The 11,805-nt window shown below is 36.0% G+C and overlaps 1 protein-coding gene across 1 annotated transcript in view; it reads left to right on the top strand.

Moving 5' to 3' along the window:
* The first annotated feature begins 11,092 nt into the window (after window positions 1–11,092).
* LOC141691482 (uncharacterized) overlaps window positions 11,093–11,805 on the top strand; it is a 3,162-nt gene continuing 2,449 nt past the window's right edge. The window contains exon 1 of the mRNA XM_074496219.1: window positions 11,093–11,726. Within this exon, the coding sequence (XP_074352320.1) occupies window positions 11,093–11,726 (634 nt within the window). The remainder of the gene's footprint in view (window positions 11,727–11,805) is intronic.

The following is an 11,805-nucleotide window of genomic DNA, read 5'->3' as shown; positions in this document are numbered from 1 at the left end:
CTTCCTCCGTTTTGGAATAAATCAGTGTATCGTCGATAAACACAATCACGAACTTGTCCAAATACTGCTTGAACACTCTGTTCATAAGATCCATAAATGCAGCTGGCGCATTCGTCAAGCCAAACGCCATCATTAAAAACTCATAGTGTCTGTATCTTGTTCGGAACGCTGTCTTGGGTATATCTTCCGCTTTGATCTTTAATTGATGATACCCAGATCTTAAATCAATCTTTGAGAAACACGAAGCTCCTTTCAATTGGTCAAACAAGTCCTCAATCCGCGGTAGAGGGTACTTATTCTTGATCGTCAACTTATTCAGTTCACGGTAATCGATACACAATCGCATACTTCCATCCTTCTTCTTTACAAACAACACTGGTGCACCCCACGGGGATACACTCGGTCGGATTACTCCTTTGTCCAATAACTCTTGCAACTGAGCTGCCAATTCCTTCATTTCAACCGGCGCCATGCTGATAGGGAGCTTTCGACACTGGTTCCAGTACCAGGAAGCCAATTCAATCGTAAACTCGATCTCTCTGTCTGGAGGTAGTCCAGGCAATTCATCAGGAAACACGTCCGAAAAATCTCTTACTACCGGAATATCGTCGATCCTTACAGATTCTTTCTCCACGTCCACGACATGAGCCAAATAAACCTTCGCATCCTTGACGTATTCAATCTTCTCGCCTCAATAACCGTTAGATATTTCTTTTCTTGCCTCTTTCCTTTAAATATCACTTCCTCACCATCCTTGGTTTTTAACTTCACTTTCTTACTTTTACACTCTATTTGCGCCTCATGATTTGACAACCAATCCATTCCTAGTATAACCTCAAATTCTCCTAACTTGAAAGGAATTAAGTCAGCAGAAAAGTGCCGACCTTCTATAGACACATCACAGTCAGGACAAATCTTATTAACAACAACTTTCTCTTGATTTGCTACCTCTATAATCAACTTAGGCTCTAGAGGGTACGCAACACAATTTAACTTATCAAGAATGCTTTCAGAAATAAAAGATCTGGTTGCTCCAGAATCCATCAAAACTTTTACTTCTACTGAGTTTATAACAAGCATACCTGCTACCACGTCCATATCTTGCACCGCATCTTTCATTGACATGTTAAAGGTCCTACCTCTGGGTTGAGCTGATGGTGCTGGGAGAGACAGCGGTCCAGCAATTCTGAGAACATTAGCCTTCTGCACAGGCTCCTTGCAATTTCTAGCCATATGGCCTACCTTGCCACACTTGAAACAAGCCAAATCAGGCTTCCTTATTTCATTTGAACATTCCGAAGAATAATGCCCCTTCTGGTTGCACTTAAAACATGTTATATCCAGCTTATTACACCTCCCCGGGTGTCTCTTTCCACAGTTCCTGCATTCTTGCATCTGGGGCCTGCTATCCTTTCCCGGTTGTCCAGCTTTCTGGAAACGGTTCTTCTGAGCTCCATTCCCGGGTCTAAACTTCTGAAACTTTTAGTTCTGACCTCCACCATTCTTTCCAAACTTTCCCCTGAACTTTGAACTTCCTTGCTCTTGCTCAGAGCTTTCAAACTTCCTCTTTCTTCCTTCATTTTCTCTTCGAGCAGCTTCCCGCTCACCTTCCACTATCATTGCCTTCTGAACTAAAGTAGCATAGTTCTTGATCTCCAACATTGCTATTTGACTCCTAATCCATGGCTTAAGTCCCTGCTGGAACCTCTTAGCCTTCTTTGCTTCAGTATTCACGTACTCTGGCACGAACCTTGCCAACTCCGAAAACTTCACCTCATATTCTGCTACCGACATTTCCTCCTGTCTAAGATCCAAAAATTTCATCTCCATCTGATCTTGCATATAACTTGGCAAATATTTTTCCAGAAACATCTCAGTGAACTTCTCCCAAGATAAGTCTTTGCCTTTCAACAACGCCTTAGAAGACTCCCACCAGAAACTTGCTTCATCCCTCAAATAATAACGTGCGTACTGAGCTTTCTTATCGTCCTTAACTTCGGCTAGCTCAAAGGCTTTTTCCATCTCTCTCAACCACGACTGTGCTTTAATCGGATCTGGCAAACCTAAGAACTCTGGAGGGTGAACAGATTGAAAGTGCTTGAAATTTCCAACTTTTGGGGCCACAGGTTGTTGCAAAAGCTGAGCAAGTCTGCTCATCAAAGTGGTTTCTGGGTTTATTTCTGGGTCTTGGGTGGGAATTTCTTCTTCTTGGTGATCTGGAGAGTTGGCCATTTCTTACAAACCTGATTGAGCAATTATTTAGCAATACGATAGCATGGCATATATAACAACAATTTTTATGAAATCTCTTTTGTGGGTTTTAAGTTTTACCCAATTTGCACATGCAATCCTATTACTACATAATTCTCATATCAGTGTTGCTTTATCATGGCACGGAATAGGGTTTTACGATCTTTAGACATGGTTGTACGAAAACATAGCTGTATTTAAAACATGGCATTGAGAACAGTTTATAAGATAAACAAGGTGCACAAAGGAAAGCAAGATAATAGATTTATTTAAATCAAGGGTTATATAGGAAATATTCTGGATTTTAAGGTTCTGAAACAAGGTACAATAAATAGTAGGGTTAAATAGAGGAAAAACTGGAAAACATCCCCCTATCTACCCCTAACTTCCAACTACTACTACTACTACACTGGTCTGAAATACAACAAGATAAATGAAAAAGGGATCCCGGCATTTGACCAAGTATCCCAAAGCCTACCGGCGCTTAAAACAACAACAACCATCTATGGGCTCAACCAACAGTCCCGTCTAATCATCTAGGATCTCTCTCAACACAACCAACATCCAGCGAATGATCTTATGCAGCCTCCGGGCCTCAGCATCAGCATCACTAGTGGATGGTCCCTCATCCAATCTCCTCCTGGCAACCTGCTCCACCATCTTCACTCGAACTCGCCACTCATCATCCATAACAGAAGCACACTGCCTAGACTCCCTGGCTAGTCTATCCACCAAAGCTCCTAACTCAGGAATGCGGGAGTACACAAAGTCTCGGTCCTGGGCTAACTTGCCACCAATACTGACAGGAACAGTCTTAGGCATCTCCAACTCTGGCTCAGGGCAGGGGTCTCTGAATCAGGCCTCAAGGGTGAAATCTGCATAGGGATCTTACTACTCTCAGAAGGGTCCTCCTCTGGGCCTGAACTAACATATACAGGCTCCTCTGGAGAGGGTGGAATAGGGTCCACAGGGGTACCAGTCAAGCTAATCTCTGAGTCTGAGTCACTACCACTACTAGGATCCTGAGAGAAATCATAAAACAGCAACCAAGAAACAATGTTAGGGTCAAATAAAGCTTCCAGCTAACTCACACCCTAACTCTAGTTTCTGCTTTACCAATCAAACACTTTCCTTAGACTATACCTAATAGTCTATCTCAACTCTACATGAGTCGAACTCTCGCGCGATATAGATATATTCCCAAAATACCCCTTTTAAAACCTAACTTGTCTCAGGGACTAGATCCTGTAGCTCTGATACCAACTTGTGACGACCTCAATCTCGGGGTTAGGAAATGAGGACTCACACACCTCTAATCTACTAATTAAATATGCATAAACCCCGATTAACTACTAACAGGATCAACATGATAAAGTATGAGACAAGATTACAACTACCAATCACAGAATATAACTTACAAACCCAAAATATTATTAAATAATCAATATCGATTCCGGCTGGGAACCGACAAATAACCCATTATATCTTTAAACACCACTTTCTAGGCGCGAGCTCACTCATAACCTGTACTACCTGCTCTGGCAACTGGAAGCCCTCAACACGGTAGGGACCACCAGGTATGCTCTTACGAGCAGTGCGCCTAAGCCTGGCCATCTTCTTGCTTAAATGCCTTGGTTAGATTAAGACAAAACAAGTGAGTAGAAAACTCAGCAAGTAACTATATAGCAGTTCTACAATAACAATTCTCAATATACTTTGAACAAACTAGGGCATTCTATTTTAGCTAATCTAGGTGGCAGATTTCCATATATTTATTTTTTTGTTTTCTTTGAGATAAGGAAAGGGTATCCGAAGAATAGTTGGGCTTTCAAGAAACAAAGCTCGAAACAGGACGAAAGCCGACATTCATCACAATTCATTATATGATCAAAATAGATCTTTCGATAGAGGAAAGCAACAGTATTTCAAGATATAGAATCATTCATATGATTAACAATTCCAGGGATAGGGTTCCGAGCTTTAAACTCCACAATAACATAATCAACTCTTTTCAAAACAGTATAAACCATTTTCATTTCCAAAAATCAATTTACTGAATAAAAGTTTCAGTTCCCTTTTTTAAATAATCATTTAGAACCCTTGATTGGATCACTTATCTTTCCATTTCATTATATACGGGTGATCAGCCCGTATCGACCTCCATTCCGGTCTTTAAGGTACCATTCGGCATAATTTCAGTCTTAAATTGGACTAGTCCCACTAGCCTCTTACCATGACTGGACTAGTCCCACTAGCCTCTTACATCTCAATCCAATCCATCAAAAATTCATTTGGAAAACCTTGAGTTGGAAAACAATAGGTTTTCTAAAATTCATTTTATCATTACCAAGCCTTTGAAATCATTCGGACTCTTTCAAGTCGAAACTCATTCTTAATTCAGATTTTAAAGAAACTTTGAGTGAATCAAAGATACGCAAAGAACAATTCTCAAGAATTCTGTATCAAGGATAACAAGGCACTAGATTTGAAGGATCAGAAATAACTTAGGGATCATTAGGGCGATCAAGAGAAACAGGGTATCATTAACAGAGTTATCCAAGATAATTTAAAGGTTCAATATGATTCATGGCATTATAGGAATCTTAAACAGAAAGGCAGATTATCAACGGGTGAAATCAATAGGATTATCAATAACAGGTTATCAAGAACAAAGGGTACTTCAAATCAATATCAGGGTTTCATAAAGCAAGGATTTTATACTTTAACAGTTCTATACTCTACATGGTATGAACAATATTTCTTTTACAATCATTTATACAAGTAATCAGAGTTACTTGCCTGAAATTGCTTTCCTGAGGGTTGAACTACTGCCACCTAGTATACTTTTCCCTTTCCTAGCCCGAATGCCCTCACGCTCCGAATCTACAATAAAAACCAAAATCTTAATTAGATTCCCAACTCTCGTTCCCGGAACGATCACTCTATACGATAACTCGATTATATTCTTGACTCGAACTATACGAGTATAGCTTATACACATAAGCACACAGCACATAGCACATAGCACAATTCTTTCTCGAAGTTTTTATATCCTTATATACCTAGCAATTAAAGCGTACTCGCTTGACCTAGGCTATTTCTCAAATCACACTAACACGACTCTTTTATGAGTACTAGACCCTATTTACAACCAAACATTTACGTTCATAACCATCACTTATATCAATCGACTTAATTCCCTTTTTCCTTTATTCCTTAATTCGAACCAAAACAACAATCCAATCAAGCAAGATCATAGATTTTCACATATAACACTCAATCATTCTTTCAATTACCAAAATCAAGTTTTGATCTTTATTTCTTATGGCCTATTCGGCCTTATTGCAAATACCCACCATAAAATCAATCAAATACTCACTTTAATTCACATAAACACGTATCTCATTCAACAACCTTTAAAGAACCACTCTCCTTTCTTTTAATCATAAAAATCCGAACCCAACCATCTATATACAATCAAATTTCTCAAAAATCACACCATACAACTTTAGTTCTAGCATGATCCAACATTTAAACTAGCACCATTTTCTTCATTAGTCACTAAGATTTTTAGCAAACATCAACTCAATTCTCTTTTTAAGCCTAAGACCCATTCGGGTTTATCAAGAAAACACACATGCAAAGATCAATCTTGACATGCAAAGTCTTATATCACATTTTCAACTTGTTTTAAGCCTTAACTTAGTCATTTAACTTATTTTCATCAAGATTTTCGAAGCACAAAGCCAAACATCACCTAATAACTCATCCTTAATCAAATTATTCAAACAACATGCATGCATTCACTTAATCACAAATCAATCTTTTCTAAACCCATTTTCCATTCGGCAAAAAAAAAATTCGAAATTCACAATCCAAGAACCAAACAAGGACATGCACATCTTGATCCTTTTTAAAACTAACATGCAATCACGTTTAAGCCACATAAACTTAGTATTCAACAAGATTAACCCGCAAAAACCGATTCCCTCTTCTTTATTAACAAAAGCCGAAGCAAAAGTCCACAAAACCCGAAGCAAAGATTCACATGCAACCTCAATTTTTGATTTTTTCTAAGCACAATCATATGCACACATTCATTTACAATCAAAGGAATCATTTAATCAAACACCCACTCGATTTTTATCAAAGAAGCCAAAAACCCTTTTCCAAATTTTCAAGAAATCTTAACATGCATGCATCATTTCAAGTTTATAAATTACAACTTTTTATTAACAACTATCCATTATTGATTTCATAGTCAAAAACCAACTTGATCACTTTAAGAACATAAACCCATTCGGTTATATAGAAAAGCACCACATGAATCTACTAAAATTAAAGTGTACTTTGTGTAGAGTTCAGTTTTCACATCACAACTCACCACCGATTCACCGGAGGTCATCACCGGTGGCGGTGGCTTCATGGTGGTGCCCTCATTCGAGGGTGTCCAACCACGAAAACCCCCGATTTCGACAATTACGCAAGATAAACTAACATGCACTTCTTTCTAGCATTCATTATGCAGGGAATCAAGCTTAACAAGATGACATCAATCAACAATCAAGAAGAACCATGGGGTTCTCGGGTGTACACGCACACCGAACATACACAACACACACACACCGGCATGCAAGCCCAATCACACACATGCACACACTTCTAACCATATATAAGTGCTTAAAAAAAAGAAATAGGGATGATTGGTGTGTTTGATCAAAGAAAAGAGAGGTATACCGAGAGAGATTGAAGAAAGCCGAGAGAGAGAGTGAGAGAGAGTGTTCGAGAGAGAGAGAGAGAAGAAAAAGAAGAGAGAAAAGAGTGAGTGTTCGGCAAGAAGAAGAAAATGAGGAAGGAAGGGAGTATTTATACTCCACCAAGATTAAGGGCAAAATAGTAATCTAATAACTCCCTTTTTAGTTTGCATTTTCTTTTTCTTTTTACTTAATTGCAACGAAATTCAAAATAAAAATATTTCTCTCTCGGAAAGTCAAGAATTATTGAAAATAACATTTTTAACGCGTAGGCCTCGAAATTAGCTTTTTATCCATTACTCATAATAAGAATTTGAGCGAGCGGTTGATTTTACATGAATTTTGCAAACTCACTTTAATAAATACCTTTTCCACATAAAATCGATTTAAAAATGCAAAGATCAACAATTAAATTCACTTATCATTTTTAAAAAGTCTCTAAGACCTCTACGAAGATAACAGAATAAATCCCATATTTTTATTTGTCTCAGATGATTTTATAAAAATGTACGAAGGTTAATTAAACCTTTACTTAAATCACATAATTCCTTTAAAATTCACAAAAATTGACACAGATCATACAGTCATGCACACAGGCAAGCAATCACACATATACGATCATATAACGACTTAGGTCTGATCATAAATTTATTCTTCTTTAATCTTTATCCTCTTTTACGCGTACCGGGTCAGTTCATCCCGACGGCCCGACGCTCAGCGTTTCGATTACGCTTCTCATTATCATTATCGACTGACACGTCACTTTGGACAAAACACTTTACTGACACATTCATTTCATTCAATCACACATAATTCCCCTTTTATATATTCTTTAACTCTTTAATGGAACGAGTTCCGTTCTACCTGACGGCCCGATAACACAGCTTACTTCTAAGCTGACTCTTTAAATTGGAACGTTTTTATCCACGCTCCTTAACTCTAGTATACAGATAAGACAAATAATCACTGCTTAATCACATAATCTCATCACATAACACATACTTTACTATCTTAATTTTGACGCAAAATTCTCGGTCGTTACAATTATATTCAAATCCCAATCCCAAAGATTATCTCTCAAAAGAAACATAGAAAATTTTAAAGGATTATATTTTATTCATGTAACTAATTTTGATGGAATTAGTTATCCCCAAATTATTATTCACGGTTATAATCCCATGAAAAAAATATGACCGTTACTATAAACACAGGTTGAATTTGACTTTTACATATATTTCAATGTGTTTTGACCATGTAGTTTAAAATATAATTTTTAAAATTTTCTTTTTATGAATTAAATTATTTGTTATCTATTTTATTTACAAAAAATTACAAATAAAATTTCTAACCATCCGGTCAAAACATATTGAAATATGTATATAAGTTAAAGCATCATGTAAGAAAAAGCAGGAGTACTAAATGGTGACTAGTGATTATTAATTATTATATATAGACTCACTATAAAAAATAAAAAATATGTATGAATCACCTAAATTTAAAATATAAACTAGTGATATGTGATATTATTTTAGTAATTTTTATGAAAATTTAATGAAATTTAAATAAATATATATTATATTTGACTAATTAGGCTTATATGTAGAATTGAATATATGTTCTAATAAATTTTGGGATGAGTGAGAATTAAACCCATGAACCACAAAAATAAATATTTAACACCACTCTCAACAAATTTATAGTGTAAATTATAGTGCAAAACTTATTTCAATGCAACATTATAATGGTGTAAAAATTAAGCCACCAATGTCAAAAATATAGTTGGTTAAATTTTTACACCAAATTTAACATAATTCATAATTCATGTTAAAGTACATTTGATATAATTTTTACACCAAAATTAACGTAATTGATAATTTCTACTACACCCTTGTCTTTGTTGACAAAAACAAATTTATTTTCCACATAATTCATTTATATTCTGTCATTATCAATTAAGGAATTTACTTTTGGAAAAATAAGTATATCATCTTTATTTTCATTTAGATATTTAGTACAGTGTCCATGAGTTGGATTTTATTTTATGGATAATGTTAATTTGACACTTTTTTTTGATAGTAATAAATGCACACCCTAAATTTATTCTTGCAAAACCTTAATGTTATTTTACCTCATTTACTCTCGCCGCCTGTACAAGCTCACATGCCACGGCCAACATGTTCACCGTTGGTCATCCATTTTTCCATGATAGTATTAATGTAAAATTAATATATATTATTAATTATGCCTCTTAAATTTTATTTATATTATTCAAATAAGTATTAGCATTCATATCGTACATAATATTATATATAACATAAATATTATTTTCTTATATTAAGGACACCTACAAATTTTTAATTATATAATTACTAATCAAACTCTTAAAAATATGTATTAATATTAAAAAAATTAACTGATTTTTTTTAAGATTATTAGTATTATAATATTAATCCAATTAATAAGAATGGAATGCATCTATATGTATTTTCATACTAAAATTTTATTTACATTTTAACATGTTGAACCAAAAATCTTATGACAGGATAATATCAATTTTAAATATTATAATTCTAGAATTTAAATTATTACCACTCATTAAGTGTTATAAAAAATCATTTATCGTTGTAGGTTTGTTAACATTTAAATTATAAAAATTCAAAATTCAATTTTTGAAGAATTTAGAAGTGAAAAGACACAAATAAAATAATAATATTTTTAATCCCAATATAATCAGAATATAAAATATTTTATGTAATATATTTGAACTTAATAATAATAATAATAATAATAATAATAATAATAATAATAATAATAATACTTATAACTAACAAGTAGATGTAAAGAGTACTCTCTCATTTTCTATGTGAGAGCGTGAGTTTTTCTTTCCTTTTCTTTACCAGAAGAAAGTGTGGGAGGTCTGTGAATTCAATCATGGATAATCTTGATGTCTTGATGACTGATTTAGATATATCAAATGAGGAAAATGAAGAACTTGTGTTCGATGAGGAGTTCGAAGAGGAAAGTAACAGATTTGAATTGTGTTTGGTGGGAAGGTTTTTGACTGAGAAAAATCTGAATGTTCGTGCTATGAAATCCAAATTAGCAGATCTATGGAGGCCAGCAATGGGAATTTCTATCAAAGCTTTGAAATCAGGGGTGCTCTTATTCCAGTTTTATCATAAAGATGACCTGAAATGGATGCTCTCTAATGGCCCGTGGTCGTTTGATGGGGCGATGTTAGTTGTTAATGAGATTAAGGCAGGGGAGGACCCTGTTAATGTGTCGTTGAATGAAATGGAGATGTGGATACAGCTATACAATCTGCCCATGGGTTATATGACTGAATCGGTTGGTAAACAGCTGGGCAATTTCTTTGGAAAATTCATATCCTATGATTCAAGCAATGACTCAAGTATCTGGCGTGAGTATATGCGTGTTCGTATCTCTTTGGATGTTAGATGCTCGTGGAAGAGGAAGAAGAAGATTAGCAGGAAAAATAAATCAGAGATTATGGTTACTTGCAAGTATGAAAAGTTGGCAGATTTTTGCTTTCTGTGTGGCCTGATCACACACACTGAGCGTTTTTGTAAGAAGAAGTTTGAAGGTGGTTCAGAACAGATCATAAGGGTATGAGGGAGTTGGTTATGTGCTCCGGAGAGAAGGGGTGGAAACCAGGAACGCAGTAAGTGGCTCAGGGATGACAGGGAGGACAGGTGGGGCGAGAAATTCGGGGGTGAGAGCAATCAGGGAATTCAAATTCCGGGTTATCAGCAAAACAAAGTTGTGTATCGTGAGAATAGGGAGGGGTTAGTTAGTAAAGCGCCAATCATGGAAAATTTGAAAAACATGACAGATAAGACGATGGAGGGAAACGTAAATCTGAATATAGTAATTGGGCCTGGAGATTCTGAATTAAATGGGCTTGAAATAGAGGAAAGGAAAAGAAAATGGATTGGCCCAGTAGGAAATAAGGAGAATGTTCAAGAGGTAGTAATGTATCAACAGGATCCTGCACTTTCTACAGTTGATTGTCCAAGAACTTCAAACATGTTATTAGCTCAGCTTGCTCAGCAAGCGAGCCATTCGCCATGAATACGTTAAGTTGGAACTGTCGAGGGCTCAGGAAACCTCGTACGGTTCGAGCTTTAAACGATCTTGTTCGAGATCGTAGACCCGAGGTGTTATTTTTAATGGAAACAATTTCGGATAAAAAAAGGATTGAGGAGTTAAGTGTGAAGTTTGGTTTTTCTAATTGTTTTTCAGTTGATCGAGTAGGAAGAAGTGGAGGTTTGGCTGTTTTCTGGCATAGTAGAGTGGAATGCAGAATCTTTGGTTATTCTCAGAATTATATAGACCTCATGTTTGAGGAGAATGGTTCCGAAGCTTGGAGACTCTCGTGCTTTTACGGTTTTCCTGATCGTAGTCGCAGGAAGGAGTCATGGAATCTTATTTGTAGGTTATCTAAATTGTCTGCTGTTCCGTGGTGCATAATAGGTGATTTTAATGACCTGTTATATAATTCAGACAAGAAAGGTGTGCATAGTCATCCTATTGCTTTGATGGAAGGGTTTAGGCAGGCTGTGCATGATTGTGATTTATCGGAGTTGGATTTATATGGAGGGAGGTTTACTTGGGAGAAGAGCAGAGGTTCTAAAGATTGGGTTCAGGAAAAATTGGACAGGGCGTTTGCTACAAGCAGTTGGTGGAGTAAGTTCCCGTTATGTAAGTTAAATTTGCTTGTTGCCCCTATTTCAGATCATAGTCCTATCCAGTTGACTTTAATGGATATTACTATCTCTAA

The sequence above is a fragment of the Apium graveolens genome, chromosome 10 (assembly GCF_009905375.1).
Source record: "Apium graveolens cultivar Ventura chromosome 10, ASM990537v1, whole genome shotgun sequence".
NCBI lineage: Eukaryota > Viridiplantae > Streptophyta > Magnoliopsida > Apiales > Apiaceae > Apium > Apium graveolens.
The sequence above is the reverse complement of the archived record's forward strand: the minus strand, read 5'-3'. Positions and strand labels throughout refer to the sequence as shown.